Source organism: Eumetopias jubatus, unplaced genomic scaffold, assembly GCF_037043125.1.
Source record: "Eumetopias jubatus isolate StellerSeaLion01/CBP00866 unplaced genomic scaffold, mEumJub1_p1.0 scaffold_7, whole genome shotgun sequence".
Taxonomy (NCBI): domain Eukaryota; kingdom Metazoa; phylum Chordata; class Mammalia; order Carnivora; family Otariidae; genus Eumetopias; species Eumetopias jubatus.
The window spans coordinates 36,220,084-36,238,909 of NW_028274813.1; the positions used below are offsets into that span (position 1 = coordinate 36,220,084).

At 41.3% G+C, this 18,826-nt stretch overlaps 1 protein-coding gene across 2 annotated transcripts in view; it reads left to right on the plus strand.

Moving 5' to 3' along the window:
- ESR2 (estrogen receptor 2) overlaps window positions 1-16,023 on the plus strand; it is a 56,166-nt gene extending 40,143 nt beyond the window's left edge. For both annotated transcript variants that reach the window (XM_028092829.2, XM_028092900.2), the window contains 2 exons: window positions 13,705-13,885; window positions 15,837-16,023. In XM_028092829.2, coding sequence (XP_027948630.2) covers window positions 13,705-13,885; window positions 15,837-16,023 — 368 coding nt within the window. The remainder of the gene's footprint in view (window positions 1-13,704; window positions 13,886-15,836) is intronic.
- The last annotated feature ends 2,803 nt before the right edge of the window (window positions 16,024-18,826 follow it).

Consider the following 18,826-nt stretch of genomic DNA (forward strand, 5'->3'; position numbering starts at 1 on the left):
TGCAATAAGTTGAATATGTATATCATAAACCCAAATGCATCCAATAAAATAACCAAGAGAGATAAAATGCCAACAAAGAAGATAAAATGGAACCATAAAAAATAATCCAAAAGTGGACAAAGAAAAAAGGAAAAATAAACAAGGTATAGATAGGACAAATAGAAACACTTAACAAGGTGGTAAATTTAAACTCAATCCTATCAATAATTACATTAAATGTAAGTGTGCTAAATACCTCAAATAAAAGGAAAATATTGAATAAATAAGATGCAATTATTTGCTGCTAACAAGAAACCCAGTTAAATATAAAGATAGCAGGGTGCCTGGACGGTTCAGCCATTGAGCATCTGCCTTTGGTTCAGGTCATGATCCCAGGGTCCTGGGATCAAGCCCGGCATCAGGCTCCCTGCTCCTCGGTGAGCCTGCTTCTCCCTCTACCCCTCCCCCTTGCTTGTGTTCCCTCTCTCTCTCTCTCTCTCTTGCTGTCAAATAAATAAAATCTTAAAAATATATATAAAGATAGAAATAATAGGAAAAGGATGGAAAAAGATGTATCATGCTAAGACTAATTAAAAGAAAGCTGGAGAGGCTGTATTAATATCAGAAAATGTAAATTAAAAAAATTTTTAAGTTTATTTAATCTCCACACCCAAAGTGGGGCTCGAACTCAAGACCCTGAGATCAAGAGCTGCATGCTCTACCAACTGAAGCAGGCACCCCAGAAAATGTAAATTTTAGAGCAAAGACTATTTCTGGGGATTAATGAGTTTCTTTCCAAAGGATAAATGGGCAAATTTGTCAAGAAGACATAAAATCCTAAACACATATGCCTTAAAAAGAGAACTTCAAAATACATGAAGCAAAATCTGGTAGAACTGCAGGGAAAAATGGACAGATCTGTCATTATAGTTGGAGATTTTAATAACCCTCTCTCAGTTCTGTCAATATAGAACAAGTGGAAAATCAGTAAATATAGAGAAGACTAGAGCAATACTGTCAACCAACTTGACCTGTTTGATATATATAGAACCCTCTACCCAACAACAGTAGAGAATTTATTCTTTTCAAGTGTTCAGGAAATATTTACCAGGATAGACCATATTCTGAGTCATAAAACAAGTCTGAATACATTAAAAAGGATTTAAGTCATACAAAGTATTTCCTTTGACATAGTGGAACTAAATTAGAAACCAATAATAAAAAGATCTTGGAAAATTTCCAAACATTTGGAAACCAGATAACATACACCTAAGTACCCATGGATCACAGAAAAAAATCAAAAACAGTACTAGGAAATATTTTGAACTAACTTAAAATGAAAGTACATTATAGCAAAATTTGTGGGTTGCAGCTAAAGCAATAGTTTGAAGGAAATTTATAGCACTCGAGGCCCATATTAGAATAAAAGTAAGGTCTCAAATTAATGACCTTAGCATCCAACCTTAAAAAAAACTAGGGAAAGAAGGGCAAATGAAACCCCAAGTAAGCAGAAGAAAAGAAATGATAAAGATTAGAGTGGAAATCAATGGAACAGAAAAATGGGAAACAATAGAAATCAAGGAAACCAAAAGCTGATTTTTTTTGAGAAAAATAAAATTGATAAGCCTCTAGGTAGACTAGTCAGAATAAAGGAAAGAAGACACAAATTACTAATACCAGGTGTGAGAGAGGTTACATTACTATTCTGAAGATATTAAAAGGAATAAGGAGGTCATACTGTGAACAACTATGCCAATACATTTCAATACTTAGATGAAATGGAAAAATTCCTTAAAAGACAAATTATTGAAGCTCACTTAAGAAGAAATTTAAAAAATCCTGAATAGCCATATATTTATTAAGGAAATTGAATTTGCAGTTAAAAATCTTCCCACAAAGAAAACTCCAGGCCCAGATGACTTTTCTGGAAGAATACTACCAAACATTTAAGGAATAAATAACCCCAAATTGTACACATACTTTATTTGTTTTTTACTTTTTTAAAGTTTATTAGTTTTATTTTTAAATTTTAATTCCAGTGTAGTTACATACAGTGTTATATTAGTTTCAGGTGTATAGTATAGTGATTCAACATTTCTATACATTACTCAGTGCTCATCAGGACAAGTGCACTCCTTAATTCCCCATCACCTATTTCTCCCATTCCCTCACCCGCCTCCCCTCTGGTAGCCATCAGGTGTCTATAGTCAAGAGTCCGTTTCTTGGTTTCTCTCTCTTTTTCCTTTGTTCATTTGTTATGTTAACTTCCACAAATAAATGAAATCATATGGTATTCATCTTTCTCTGACTTACTTTGCTTAGCATTATACTTTCTAACTCCATCTATGTTGTTTGAAATGGCAAGCTTTCATTCTTTTTTATGGCTGAGTAATATTCGATTGTATATGTATACCACACCTTCTTTTTCCATTCATCTTTCAGTGGATATGTGGACTGCTTCCATAATTTGGTTATTGTAAATAATGCTGCAATAAACATAGAGGTGCCTGTATTGCTTTGAATTAGTGTTTTTGTATTCTTTGGGTAAATATTCAGTAGTGTAATTACCAGACTGTAGGGTAGTTCTATTTTTAAACTTTTGAGGGACCTCCATACTGTAGTCTACAGTGGTTGCCCAGTTTGCATTGCCACCAACAGTGCAAGCAGGTTCCTTTTTCTCCACATCCTTGCCAACACTTACTGTTTCTTATGTTGTTGATTTTAGCCATTCTGACAGGTGTGAGGTGATACCTCATTATAGTTTGGATTTGCTTTTCCCTGATAATTAGTGATCATGAGCATCTTTTCATGTGTCTATATATCTTCCTTGGAAAAATGTCTGCTCATGTCTTCTGCCTATTTTTAAATTAGATGATTTGGTTTTTTTTGTGTTGAGTTGTATAAGTTCTTTGTATATTTTGGGTATTAAACCTTTGTCAGATATGTCATTTGTAAATTTCTTCCCCACTCAGTAGGTTGCCTTTTAGTTTTGTTGATTGTTTCCTTTGTTGTGCAAAAGGTTTTTATTTTGATGTAGTCCCAGTAGCTTTTTCTTTGCTTTTGTTTCTGTTGCCTCAGGAGACATATTTAGACAGATGTTGCTACAGCCAGTGTCAGAGAAATTACTGCCTGTGCGCTCCTCTAGGATTTTTATGGTTTCATGTTTCACATTTAGTTCTTTAAACCATTTTGAGTTTATTTTTGGGTATGGGATAAGGAAGTGGTCCAGTTTCATTCTTTTGTGTGTCGTTGTCCAGTTTTCCCAGCACTATTTGTTGAAGAGACTTTTTCCCATTGAATACTTATTCCGCCTTTGTCAAAGATTAATTGGCTATATAATTGTGAGTTTATTTCTGGGTTTTCTATTCTGTTCCACTGATTTGTGTGTCTGTTTTTATGCCATTACTATACTGTTTTGATTACTACACTTTCATAATATAACTTAAAGTCTAGAATTGTGATACTTCCAGTTTTGTTTTTCTTTTTCAAGATTGCTTTGACTATTTGGGATCTTTTGTGGCTTGTTTGTTCTACTTTTGTGAAAAATGCTGTTGATATGTTGATAGGGATTGCATTAAATCTGTAGATTGCTTTGGGTAGTATAGACTTTTTAAAAAAAGATTTATTTATTTGAGAGAGAGAGAGAGAGGGAAAGAACATGCATGCGGGTGGAGGGGCAGTGGGAGAGAGAGAATCTCAAGCAGACTCCCTACTGAATACAGAGCCTGACACAGGGCTCGATGCCACTACCCTGAAATCATGACCCAAGCCGAAATTAAGAGTCGGTTGCCCACCTGACTGAACCACCCAGGCACCCCTGGGTGGTATAGACGTTTTAACAATTTTTCCAATCCGTGAACATGGAATGTCTCTCCATTTCTTTGTGTTGTCTTCAATTTCTTTCATCAGTGTTTTATAGTTTTCAAAGTACAGGTCTTTCATCTCTCTGACTAAATTTATTCCTAGATATTTTATTATTTTTGATACAATTATAAATGGGATTGTTCTCTTAATTTCTCCTTCTGCTTCATTATTGGTGTATAGAAATACAACAGATTTCTGTGCATTAATTTTGTATCCTGTGACTTTACTGAATTCATTGATTAATTCTAGTAGATTTTTGGTGGCATCTTTAGGGTTTTCTGTATATACCATCATGTCATTTGGAAATAGTGAAAGTTTTATTCCTTCCTTATCAATTTGAATGCCTTGTATTACTTTTTCTGTCAGATTGCTGTGGCTAGGACTTCCAGTACTATGTTGAATAAAAGTGGTGAGAATGGACATCCTTGTCATGTTCTGACCTTATGGGAAAATCTCTTAGATTTTCTCCATTAAGGATGATGTTAGCTGTGGGTTTTTCATATAAGGCCCTTATTATGTTGAGATGTGTTCCCTCTAAACCTACTTTGTTGAGGGTTTTTTTGTGAATGATGTTGTACTTTGTCAAGTGCTTTTTCTGCATCTACTGAAATGATCATATGGTTTTTATCCTTTCTCTTATTGATGTGATGCATCATGTTGATCGAACCACTTTGTATCCTAGGAATAAATTTCCTTGATCATGGCAAATGATTATTTTTTAATGTATTGTTGGATTCAGTTTGCTAGTATTTTGTTGAGGATTTTTGCATTTTGTTGAGGATTTTTACATTTATGTTCATCTGAGATATTGACCCACAGTTCTCCTTTTTTGTGAAGTCTTTATCTGGTTTGGGTATCAGGGTAATGCTTATAGAATGAATTTGGAAGTTTTCCTTCCTCTTTTTTCTTGGAACAGTTTGAGAAGAATAGGTATTAAATCTTTTTAAAATGTTTGGTAGAATTTGCCTGTGAAGCTTTCTGGTCCTGGACTTTTGTTTATTGGGGAGTTTTTGGATTACTGATTTAATTTCATTGCTGGTAATCAGTCTGTTCAAATTTTATATTTCTTCTTGCTTCAGTTTTGGTAGATTATATGTTTCTAGGAATTTATTCATTTCTTCTAGGTTGTCTCATTTGTTGGCATATAACTTTTCATAATATTCTCTTATAATTGTGTTTCTGTGATGTCAGTTGTTATTCTCTTTCATTTGTAATTTGGTTATTTGAGTCCTCTCTCCTTTTTGATGAGTCTGACTAGAGTTTTATTAGTTTTATTGATTTTTTTTTTCAAAGAACCAGCTGCTGGTTTCATTGATTTGATCTATTGTTTTCTTTTGTTTTTAGTTTTGATATCATTTAATTCTGCTCTAGTCTTTATTATTTCCTTCCTTCTGCTAATTTGGGGTTTTGTTTGTTGCTCTTTTTCTAGCTCCTTTAGGTGTAAGGTTAGGTTGTTTCTTTGAGATTTTCTTGTTTCTTGAGGTACACCTATATTGCTATAAACTTTCATTTTAGAACTGCTTTTGCTGAATCCCAAAGATTTTTGGATCATTGTGTTTTCATTTTCATTTGTATCCATGTAATTTTTTATTTCTTCTTTGATTTCATGGTTGACTTGTTCATTGCTTAGTAACATGTTAACCTCCATGAAATTTATACATACTTTTGCAGAAAATTGAGGAGCAGAAAATACATTCCAATTCATTCTATGAAGCCAGCATTACTCTGATAGTAAACCCAGACCAATATATTGAAAGAAGAGAAGACAAAACAGACCAGTATCTCTCATGCACATAGATGCTAAATTTTGTATAATTTTGTAATAGAATTTTTGTATCTCTAAATAAATTTTAGCAAATGTAACCCAAAAAGATATAATGAACAAGTGGACTTTCCCCAGGAATATAAGGTTTCTTTAACATTTGAAAATCAATCAAAATAATTTACCATATTAACAGAATAATAAAAAAACATTTTGCCAACAGATGCTGAGAAAGCATTTGACAAAATCTTATACCCATTCCTGCTAAAAACTCTAAACAAACTATGAATACAGGGAAACTCCCTCAACCTAATAAAGGGTATTTATGAAAAACTTATAGCTAATATTATACTTAATCATAATCAGGAACAAGGCAAGTATGTTCATTCTCACTAATTCTATTCAACATTTTACTAGAAATTCTACCCCAGGCAATAGGCAAGACAAGAGATGACAGGCATCCAGATTGGAAAGGTGGTAGTAAAACTCTATTTGAAAACATGCTAATTGATGTAGATAATCCCAAGGCATCTACAAAAAATGAGTTCAGTAAGGTTGTAGGATAAAAGGACAATATATAAAAGTCAATTGTATTCCTACATGGCAGCAATGAACAAATGATAATTGAAATTAATATCAATACTATTTATAATAGCATTAGAATTATAAAACTAGGGATAGATTTGACAAAAGGTGTGAGACTGAAAATTCAAAACATTTCTGAGAGAAATTAAAGAAATTCTAAATAAATGGAGAGAGATGTTAATGAGCTAGAAGATTCAGTATTGGTAAGATCTCAGTCCTCCCTCAAAATAATCTTTAGATTCAATTTGATCCCAGTAAAAATCTCAGGCTTTTTTGGGAAGAAATTGACAAACAGACTCTTAAATTCATAGGGAAATATAATGATCCTAGAATAGCCAAAACAACTTTGAAAAAGAACTAAGTTGGAGGACTTGTACTACTGGATTTCAAGATTGATTCTAAGGCCATAGTAATCAAAACAACATGTGTTGACATAAAGATCGATCGCTGGAACAGGATAGAGTCCAGAAATAGACCTATACAACAAGGAATTTTTAACGAAGTGTCAAGGTAGTGGGGAAAGAATGATCTTTTCACTAAATGGTGCTTGAACTAAAATAGGCAAGTGATTATTCAAATGGATATATCATCAAAGAAGGTATAGTGATGGCAAATAATTACATGAAATGCTGCTAAAATTATTCATCAGAGAAATCCAAATTAAAACACAATGAGAAACCACAATGAGAAACCATACCCAATAGATTGACCAAAATTAGAAAGACTGATCATATCAAGGGTTTGGGAGAATGTGGAGTAATGAGAACTCTCATACACTGCTGGGTTGGGGGAGATATAAATTGGTATTCCTTTTTGGGGGGGTACTTCAAAAACTAGCATTTTCTTAAATGTTAAGTGTAAACCTACCAGGTGACTCATTCATTCCACTTGGTATTTACTGAAGAGAGATGAAGGCATATGTTCATACAAAAACCTGTACACAGATGTTCATAGCAACTCTATTTGTAATAGCCCCAAAATGGTAACAAACCAAATGATCACCAACAGGTGAGAGGATAAACAAACTGTGATATACCCATAGAGCAGATACTGCTCCGCAATAAAAAGCACTGAACTACCGATAGATACATGTAACATTATGAATCTTAATGGTGCTGAATAAAAGAAGACAAAAAAGCATACATACTATAAGACCTCATTTATATATAAAATTTTGGAAAAAGCAAACTATAGTAGCAGCAGATCTGTAGTTGCCAGGGGATGGGATGGCGGTTGGGAGAGATGGAGGGATAGATTACTAAGGCACCTGAGGGAACTTTCGGGGGTGACGATTGTGTTCATTATCTTGATTGCACTTATGGTTTTACTGGTATGTGTGTGTGTGTGTATACACAAATACATATCAAAACTAATCAAATCGTACACATTAAATATGTGTAGGTTATTGTATGTCCATTATGCCTCAAGAAACCTGCAAACAATATAATGAAAACAAAACAGAAAAAGAAGGATGAAGAGAGCAAAGATTGCAGCCTGAGTGGAGAAGACATACTGTCCAGCAGGGACCCATATCCAGCACAGGGTGGAGGCCTTGGGGCTGAGGGTCACGAGAAGAAAAATGGAGGAGGTTTCTTAAAGTCAAAAGGCTGTGGATGTTCTCTGTCCCGTATTGAGAGAACAGAGTCTCTGAGGGCTGTTACTTCAGCTGGTAGCTTCTCTTGCTGTGCTAGGAAAGCGTTGGGCTGTCTGGAGACAGTCTCCTCAGTAGGTTGGCCTCCTGTTTTCCTGCATAAGCGATGAGCTCAAGTTGGGATTATGGCATCAGTTAGGTCTGCATGGTATCAGCATGCTAGGTGGCCAGCGCAGGGTTTGTTAGTAGTTACACGTATATGTATGTGTGTGTATGTAGGTACGTATAAACTTTAATATAGGTATTAATAAATATAAATATATATATATTTATGTATATACATAAAAATTTTTTTTTACAGCCAAGACAGTATTTTTAACAGAATTCGGAGGCATAATTAATATATAGTAAATTGTACCTGTTTAAAGCATACAATTTTGTGCCTTTGGACCCCTGAAAGCATCATGATCAAGATAGTGAACGCATCTGTCACTCAGAAGTTTCCTTGTGCCTGTAAATTGTACCTGTTTAAAGCATACAATTTTGTGCCTTTGGACATTTATATATATATATGTATATAAAATATGTATATATACATATACACACACACACACACACACACACACACACCCCTGAAAGCATTATGATCAAGATAGTGAACGCATCTGTCACACTCAGAAGTTTCCTTGTGCCTCTTCATAATTTCCACCTTCTTCACTTCCTCCCCCTGTCCAATCCTGTGCAACCTCCAGTAGAATTTGTCACTATAGTTTGCATTTTATAAAATTTTATATAAATGTAATTTAGGGAGACCAGCCATTTAGATTTGCCTGGGACTGAGGAGTTTCCCAGGATGCAGGATCCTCAGTCAAGCTAACAGGTGTGTGATGGTATATTATTGTGGTTTATTGGTATTTTCGTAATGACTAATGATGTGCATTTTTTTCATATTCTTGTTTGTGATCTGTATATCTTCTTTGGGGAAATATCTGTTGAAATCACCCATTTTTAATGGGATATTTTTTTATTGAGGTACAGTTGACATAAAATAGTTATATTAGTTTCAGGTGTAGGTAGTTATGTTTTATTTTTTATTTAAAAAATATTTTATTTGAGAGAGTGAGAGAGAGAACATGAGCAGGAGGAGGGGCAGAGGGAGAAGCAGACTTCCCACTGAGCAAGGCGCCTGATGTGGGGCTCGATCCCAAGACCCCGGGATCGTGACCTGAGCCGAAGGCGGATGCCCCGGTAGTTACATTTTAAATAGCTGCATACTTCTGGGTTATTTATCTTTTCTAATAGTGTGTATGATATGGAATGAATATTAACTTTATTATCCAATTTCTTTTTTCTTTTTAAAGATTTGATTTTATTATTTGACAGAGAGAGACACAGCGAGAGAGGGAACACAAGCAGGGGGAGTGGGAGAGGGAGAAGCAGGCTTCCCGCCGAGCAGGGAGCCCGATGTGGGGCTCGATCCAAGGACCCTGGGATCATGACCTGAGCCGAAGGCAGACGCTTAATGACTGAGCCACCCGGGTGCCCCTATTATCCAATTTCAATTCAGTAAATATTTATTTAGCTTCAGGTATGTGCTGGTGACTTCTAAATGATAAAAATGTCAAAGTGAACTAGATAACATGCTTTTGGTCTCGAATAGGGATATATACTGGAACAATCGGGTCTGGTCCTTGCTAGACTTGAGTAGCAGAAAAGCATCGTCCTTGCTGTGGGGAGAGATAGGGAAAGAACATCCCCAGTTGAATTTCTCTCTCAGCACACCCTCTTCCACCACGCATGTATAGGATGGGGGGCGGTTCTTGGAATTACGTTATTATACTCAGCCTTTTATGAGGCTCCTAAAACTCAGAGATCACAGAAAACATTGCATTTGACAACCTGTTACAGTGCTTGCTAAAGTGTTTCAGAACTCAGAGGTATTGTACAAGTGTAGTTAATATAACAACATATCCAAATTAAGAGTAGTGGGATCAGCCATCTTGTCACCCAGAAATCTGAAAAAACTGAGTAAGTCTTGGGTTGGATAGAATTAAAGGGTGCTGAATCTAGGATATGGAGTGGGAGCAATCTGTAGATAGTCTTTAAAAATGTTTAAAATTAGGAATAGGTCTGTTTAAACAATTTTAAGGCTTAAAAAGGATCAAACTTTCTGTTCCATGAAAGAAATGGAGGTTTAGAACCAGGCGATCCTCTTTGACATTAAGATGATCGACATGCCAGTTCAAGCCCTGGTTCACTCTGGGTTTTGGGGGGAGTCCCTGTGAAGAGGGTGGGTGGAAGGCAGAGGCACACAGGACACAGAGAAGGATGCTGAAGAGGCAAGACAGGTGCTTTTCTGTTGATCGAGAACGTGGGGGCAGAGCATTGTGAACGTGGGCCTGCTGGTTTCATATCGTGGGTGCTTCCCAGACACCAGCCTGTTCTTACGGTGCTGGGGTAGGAGATGTTGATAAAGGGATGGCTCACAGCTAGGGGTTCCTTTCCTTAAAGCAAATAAACAAACACAACATATGCCTCCTAAAAGCCAGGCATTTCTCCTTTGGTTAGCGTTCTGGGGTTTTTATTAAACACTTTAGATTTTCTGATTTATTTCCCTTCAGTGTATCTTCATCCTTTGAACATAGGATGTAGCAGATCTTGGGGGCTTTTCCCCCACCCCCACCATGTGCTGCTCAGAATGTCATCAGGTGGGTTAGTGACAGGGACACACAGCTGTTCCCAGGTGATAAAGAGGAGAGGAGATTATGTCTTTGTTTTTATTTTACTTTCTTTGGTATGTGTGGGGCATGGTGCCAAGATCTTGCCTTTCAGGTTGTATTTCTTTAGTTTCATGAAAAGTAATTTAATTTTTGTTCTAGAATGAATCCTAACTAATGTTTTTACTTTTGGCGGGTAGAGGAGATTGATTTTTTGGTTCCTGTGTGTCTGGGCAGTGAGCACCCTAGAGGCAGGGGCTTTGTGTCCTGTCTCCTGCTTCTGCCAGAGCCAGATACTTAGCAATTACTCTGTAAATACGTGTTTGGTGAGCCCGAGGGTGTGTGAATGCCCCAAGTACAGGCATGGCACTGCTGACCAAAGAGGCAGCAAAATGGGTATTTTTCAGCCCAGTTCCTTCCCGGGATGGTTTTATATAGGTTAGTCTTTTTGCATATAAAAGCATTTCCCATATCTAACATTGATACAGCCCTTCCAAAACTTCAGTGACTCCTGTCCCCAAACGCCTTGTTAGTGATTGACAGTGATGGTCCTGCATAGAGCTGGCCGCCCCCATAGCCTATAGAAGACCCAGGGCTTGCCCTTGGCAATGACTACTCCTTTATGAAGAGGAATTCACATAGTATAAAATTTACCCATTTAAAGTATACAATTCAGTGGATTTTAGTGTATTCATAGACTTATGCACCCATTATCACAACCAATTTTAGAATATTTTCATCACCCCAAAAGAAAACCTGTACTCATTAGCCATCACTACCTAATTTCTGTCTCACCCCTACTCCTAGGCAGCCACTAATCTCCTCTCTGTCTGTATAGATTTGCCTATTCTGGACAGGTCCGATAAATGGAATTATACAAAATGTGGTTCTTTGTAACTGGCTTCTTTCACTTAGCATCAGGTTTTCAAGGTTCATCCATGTTGTAGTATGAATCAGTATTTTGTTCTTTTTTATGGCTGAGTAATATTCTGCTGTATACCATATTTTTCTATCCCTTTCTTAGTTAATGGACACTTGGTTTGTTTCCACTTTTAGGCTATCCTGAGTAATGTTGCTACGAACATTTGTATCCTAGCTGAGGATTTATTTTTATATTTTCACTTTATGACTTTGGACCGACACAAGTACCAGTACACAGTTTTAACTCCTTTTAGAATCCAAAAACATATGACAGTAGAAATCCATGGAGCACACATCATGTAGCAGAACAGACTGAAACATGCATGTTTATCATTTCCATTATGATGATGTGATTGGCTAAAACAATGCAAAAATCTGAACCTATGTAAATTTAGCCTAATTCTTCCACTTGTGGGTATTTACTCCATGCTAGTCATTGGACTAGGTAATGATATAATGGACAGGGTCTGTACTCTCAAAGTGCTTCTGTCCAGTGTCTCTGAGGATTGGGAGGGTGGCCATGGGGTGTGTACAAGGGAATCCAGGATGTGGGACAACATGGTGCCCTCTGCTGGGGGTGCACTGGGCACCATCAGAGCTCCAGAGAACCCAAAATAGACTTAAGGTAGGATGGTAGGGAGGTCAGGGAAGCTTCCAGAAGGAAGTTCACAACTGGGCTGGGATCTAAAGGAGGAGTGGATGTAGATAAGAGAAGGGAGGGTGGAGAGGGGGAGGGGAAGAGAGCGTTCCTAAGTAGAAGGCTTCAGCGTGTTCTATGCGTCACGTGCTCTGGAGTTGAAAGTAAGGTTCAAGGTGAGGTGTGGTGGGAAATGAGGATGAAAAGAGCAGAGGGAGGCCTGGTACCCTTGAGAGCTGCACCAGATGGTTTGGACTCGGGCCCAAGAGCTGGGAAGGGAGCCACATGAGCAGGTCTGCATTTTGGCCACTGCAGGGGCGGCGGCGGGGGGCGGGGGGTACACGGAGCCAACGGTGGTGTTACTTCCCCTGCAGCGGGAGAACAGGTTACCTGCTGTGGGGTTCAGTGGGAGTTTTGAGGATGTTGGGTGGTGGCCAGGAAGAGTCACTGTGGAGAACGAGGTGAGCAGGTGAGTTAGAGAAGCAGTTGTGGGCTCTTGTAAGAAGCGAACTATTTTAAGTCTGCATTGTCAGACACTGCGGAGGGACGTGCCCCCAGGGATGTGGTGAAACATGACACTTGCATAATTGTGCTTCAGGATGTCCCTTGCCTCAACTGAACTGTACTGAACTGAGTTACCTTAATTGAACTGCAAATGCCAATAAAAATAGAGAACAAAAGTTGCCCAAATGGGCAGTGGATGTGGATGATGGTGTGTTGGTCCTCATGATCATTATAGCCCACAGCCGGCAGCCCCCCAGAGGATTTCACAGAGTTGCCCTTTATACTTACTTTGAAACGGAAAGCCTAGTAGAGAAGCTAATTATTTCCCTGCTTCCAGGATTTGAAGGAATTGGGGTTGGTGGTGGGGGATGGGGGCAAGAAGATCTACTGGAGCTGTTAATTTACAGCTATTGGGAGGCTACAGTATCTCTGATCCTAGAGTCAGAGGGGAATTAAACACAGAGCCGGGCCGGGCAGGATAAGGGAAGCAACCTCCCTCCTACAGTGGTTTTGGGAACCTCGGGAGACATGCGCCTGCAAGCTTTGCTCAGTGAGGAGCTGGGCTGGAAGAGCTAGGAAGCTGGCCTGGGGGCAGAGAGCTAGAGGTGGTCTTCCTGCCCCAGCAAGGTGCCACTAGAGGTGTGATGCCCCGGGCCTGGCCGTGGGTCCGGCCTGGCTGTCTGCATGTGGCACACACGAGGGGGGGGCGCCCAGGCAGGCTGCATGGCAGTAGTCCTTAGTTCATGCTTGTTAAACTCCCCTTTGATGAGGGGGCCCTCCTGGCGGTTGAGAGTAGAATTGATCTCACTTTCTGACCACCTCTATATGTGTGTTTGTTACTAGCAGCAGGTAATGGCCTCAGGCCACTAGATAGTTTTATTGCTAGGAAAGGCCTCCGCTGTGGGCCGGGTGGTGTTCTGAGAGACCAGTTAGCAGGCCCGCATTCAGCCAGGCTTGGCGACGGGGCTGGCCCTTGGGGGAAGGACATCACGGGCCGGGGATTTCACCACACATGCAGATGTCAGAACAACCCAGATCAATTTGGCCCCCCTCCTGGAGAACGGAGCCATGCTTACCGGCTGAGCACCTGACTTCCATTTCCTTTTCTCTGAGCGGTGACTCGTGGCTGTTATTCTTTGTCCAGGTATGTACCCTTTAGCTGCGGCAACCCAGGAGGCTGAGAGCAGCCGGAAGCTGACTCACTTGCTGAACGCAGTGACCGATGCTCTGGTCTGGGTGATTGCCAAGAGCGGGATTCCCTCCCAGCAGCAGCCCGTGCGCCTGGCTAACCTCCTGATGCTCCTTTCTCACGTTAGACATGCCAGGTACAATCCCTGCGGGGGCTGCTCCTCTGGATGTGTGGGGTGGGGCGTGGGGGGGTGCATGTGCCCTGCGAAGGCCAAAGTGCTTTGGGGAAAGTGTTTGCAAGTTTGAGAGTGATAAGGTAGAATTTTTACCTCTAAAGGAAAATAAACCCCTGAAAGGGAATGGGGGAGAGGGGTTTCTTCATCAGGGCATGCACCTGTGGCCAAAGATCAGCATAGTGGGCACTGAATGGATGTCATGTGCCGTCGTATAGGATATTTATGGCATTCCTCATCTGTTTTTTAGTTGCTGGGGTTTGGGCTTGTTTATGGAATTCTAAAAGGGGCCTTTTCTCCCCTAATGTGAATGGCCACCGCTCCTTGCCCCACCAACCACTCTGAGGTCATTTTCTTGAGGAGGCTAAACTCAGCTTCTCTAGATCAACTCCTGAGGCTAGTGATCTGCAGACGTACACAAAGCCTGCCCCAGGAGTGGGTCCTTTCTTGGGATAGCATCAGGACATTAGGAATGAGACCTGAGAAAACCGGGGAGGCCCACAGGTTTTGGAAGGTAGGGCTGTGAGTAGTGTATTCAGGGACCATCAGTCGTGTGCGCTGATGAAGGGGGCTGGGTGTCGCACGACAGCTCTGTGCTGGCATAGAGATGCTTGGTGCTTGGTGGCTCCCAGGATGAGGGTGGCCCTGCCCTGGGGCTGGCAGAGGGGAGGGAGGATGGAAAGTAATTGCTACCCAAGGAGGAGGAAAGTCTAGAGGCTGTGGGGCACAGTGTTCACCTCAGGAATTATAACAAGGAGGAAGAAGATAGCCTCTGCTTTGTTTCCTCCTGAATGATTATTGACACAGAACCATTTGCAGAACAGGTTCAGTCCACTCTCATTAGTCACAGAGTCTGTATTTGCAAATTTGACTACCTTTTTTTTTTCTTTTTTTAAGATTTTTATTTACTTGGCAGAGAGAGAGAGCACAAGCAGGGAGAGTGGCAGAGGGAGAGGGAGAAGCAGACTCCTGCTGAGCAGGGAGCCTGATGTGGGGCTCGATCCCAGGAACCTGAGATCGTGACCTGAGCCGAAGGCAGACGCTTAACCAACTGAGCCACCCAGGCGCCCTGCAAATTTGACTACTTTTAAGAAACTTATTTGTAAACCCTGGATTCATACTTAGTGGCATTTCTGTGGTCCTTCAAGGACAGGCTCAGGGTGGCAAAAAATTTGAGTTGCCACACTTACATTCCCAATTGAGTCAAGTAAGGAGACACTTCTGTTGTTTCGGCTCTCATACTATAAAGAAATGTCCTTTGTGTGGTCTAGTTAGGGCCATGTTTTGCATTTTTGTGCTTTTTGTTGGCAAGTTCACTGTCTATGAATGGCCCCCAAGCATAGTGCTGAATAAAGTGCTGTCAGTGTTCCTAAGAGCAAGCAGGCTGTGATGTGCCTTACGGAGAAAATATGCGTTGTCGGGTTAGCTTTGTTCATGCGTGAGCTGCGCTAGCATCGGCTGTGAGTTAAATGTTAATGAAGCAACAATTTATGTTAAATAAGGTGTCTTTAAACAAAAACACAGGTACGCCAAGGTTATGTATTAACTGGATTATGAAAATGTGAACAGAGCCTCTCAGGAATCTAACACTGCATTTCCCCCAGAAGCAATGTATTTGCTAATTCAGTGTTGGCGGTGACTTTGTAGAACACAACTACTATGCACAATGAGAATTAACTGCACTCTGCCAGGTGCTGTCGGGCCACTGTGGGTGGGTGATGAGACACTAAGGTGCTTGCTTGCCCTTAAGTGTAGGTGACCGAAGGAGCCAGATGCAAGAACCCTAGAAGAAATGGCTGGGGCAAGTTCAGGGGGTGGAGGGTAGACTGGCTTTATTGGGGAGAGTTGGAGAAGATTTTAGAGTTCCCATGGCTGCCTCCCAGGAAGGACTCTCGGCATCTTTTTGTCCCCATAGTAACAAGGGCATGGAACACCTGCTTAACATGAAATGCAAGAACGTGGTCCCAGTCTACGACCTGCTGCTGGAGATGCTGAATGCGCACACGCTTCGCGGGCACAAGTCCTCGCTCACCGGGGCGGAGTGCAGCCCAGCAGAGGAGAGTAAGCGCAGGGAGGGCTCCCAGAAGCCCCCGTCTCAGTGATGCCCAGTCCCAGGCGAAGAGGCCACAGAGGAGGTCAGAGGCTGCAGTGTGAACTCCAGTGCAAACCGTGAGCTCCATCCGGGAGCGGGCAGCCTTCACCGTCTTGCTCGTGTGTGGTCCCTCATTTGGTTATGGCAGGCCCAGTCATGTACCGTCCTTCACCCGACCTCCCCACTTCCCGGGAGTCAGGGTGAGAAAGCTGCAGTGTTCCTTGGTACCATGGGGCATGTTCGAATGTGGACTTTACCTCTTACTCGGCCTCATAGGATCTCAGTGTGGTCCCTTTCTTACTTTCCATCTCCCTTCCACCCCTCTGGAAAACATGTTAAAGGTTTGGGAATGAATGGTGGGAATCCGCCGTGGAAGGTTTGTACAGTAGAGAGGGAAGAGGCTGGGGCCCTTATAGGAAGTGGACCAAGCTTTACTGTGCAACCTAACCTGCCCTCAGACCTCCGTTTGCTCTCTTCAGGGCCACTTGATGGTAGGCTGGGAAACCATGACAACGAACAAACTAGTTCCACACACCTACCTCACAGGCCTGTGAGGACTGAGGTCACGTATCACTCTTACTGTTGAAGGCCAGAGGGATTGTGACCTGGGGAGCCAGTGGTCAGGCTGGGAGGTGAGCCATGCCCTTCCCCCAGACCTTGCTGCCATCTCCATAGAGGTTCATTCTTCTTGATTTGCATTCTATAGAGCCTGCTAATTATTTGGGGGTGCATTTATGTTTGTGATCACTTTTATGGAGGATTGTGGAGATTTAAATCTCTCTGCCCCTTCCTTAAAACCCTCTTGTCCCACAGAGCCCAGTGTGTGCTGGAGAAAGGCCCAGTGTTTGCAGGAATGGGTTTCTCCTGTGGGTTTGGGTCACAGCCACGTTGCTTCCCTGGGGCAGTCAGGGAACCAACCGCCACATCAGCCATCCACAGACAGGGGCACGTCAGGCTGTGTGTGCAATGCATGCTGTTCCATGGAAAGATGAAGGGCTACTGACACACCTGTGTGTCAGGTTCAGGGTCAGACTTGGTGTAGTGTAGACTTGGTGAGCATATCACCTGAGCAAGACCTGGTTTGTGAACCCTACTTAAAAAAAAAAAAAAATTTTAGAGATAGTTATTTATAGCAAGAAAGAATTCTTTTACACCCTTGGGCTCTTTTAAACTATTTTCTTATCAGAACATTTATATGGCGAGCTGGGTGAAATAGAAACTTTGTAGAAGAATATTTGTTCCTCTTCCAAGTGGAACATAAATAGGACAAGATGATAAAGCACCTCTGGAATTACAATTTTAACTCACTTTTAAAAAATTGAAATCTTCAGGAACATAGTGAATGCATGAAATGACTTACATCTATACCTTGGCAGTGAGCAGTTCAACAGTTGTGCTTGATTTTTGTGATGATGATTTAAAAAATTATCTTGTGATAGATTAAACTCCTCTTTTAGAAAATGGGTTTACTTTGGCTAGCACATTCACTATTTACTAAGTCATCAGGAAGAATAAATTCGATGGTTTCTGCTAGGGAGTCCTTGAATAATTCTTTTTTTTTTTTTTAAATAGAATACCCGTTTTTTTTTTTTTAAAGATTTTATTTATTTGAGAGAGAGAATGAGATAGAGCATGAGAGGGGGGTAGGGTCAGAGGGAGAAGCAGACTCCCCGCTGAGCAGGGAGCCCGATGCGGGACTCCAGGATCATGACCTGAGCCGAAGGCAGTCGCTCAACCAACTGAGCCGCCCAGGCGCCCAGTCCTTGAATAATTCTTAATTTTGATATTGGTGCAGTTTTACTGAAAGTTGAGTGGAGCCGTTTCAGAAACACTCAGACACAGACCTGGAAGCACACTGTTGTCTGTATTCTGAGGTGGTTGGAAGTCATTCCTAGTGGCTTAGTGTGGCAGCCTAGGTGAGATTCGGTGCAGAACACAGGAGTTGTATTTTGCAGGAACCACAGAACATCCAGAAAGTCAATTTCCTTTCTTTCTGGCCAGCCTAGAACCCGTTCCCCGCCCCCGCCACCCCCAAAACAGAAGATACAAGGCTGGAGAACAGGAAGTGGGAGGCAAAGGAGGCAGTCTTGACCAATGATTTGCTGATGAAATTCTCTTAATGGTACTTAGAAAGGAGACTACCAGAATAAAAAACAAAAGCAGAATGAAGTCTAAGCCACTGCTACAGTAGTAGGTAGTGACTGACAGTATTTTAGGTTAGATTTTGATGCCCAAGGTAGAAACCAGAGTGGAATCAGGTGTCAAGGCAGCTGTGCCAAACCCTGTGCTTGCCTGGACTGGATTGTGAGCCTGGGAACTCTGAGGGCCCAGTGCTCACTTCCTGCATGCTTCTTGAGGCTGCTTGCTTCCCTGCATTTGGACTTAGCCATGAGGGGCTGTAATACATTTCTTCTTGGCTCAGACTGCCATAGGGGTATGCTGGGGGGCGGGGGGATAAAGGTTAGTCCAGCCCTGGGGCGCCTCCTTGGGGCAAGGCTGTCTCTTAGAACTGGGGTCTGGGCCAGGTCGGCAGTTGAGATAACGTGGTCGGTCTATAGCTGCAAGGTGTTCTTCCTTTTGTTTTGAATATTTGAGGGCCCTTTCCCCCTCGCAGATGGGAGTGTTTTGAATCTCTGGGCCCATCTGTTCCAAACGTGTCCTCTAAAGCTGATACCAGCGTGTAGTCTGCTGTTCTTATATGTTTTTTGTAAACCCTCAATATCCATTTTAAAGATTGTTTCTCCTTAACAGTGCTTTCTTTAAATGTCTGCTTTTTGGGGGGTATCCACACCCCATCCAAATGATCTATGGAC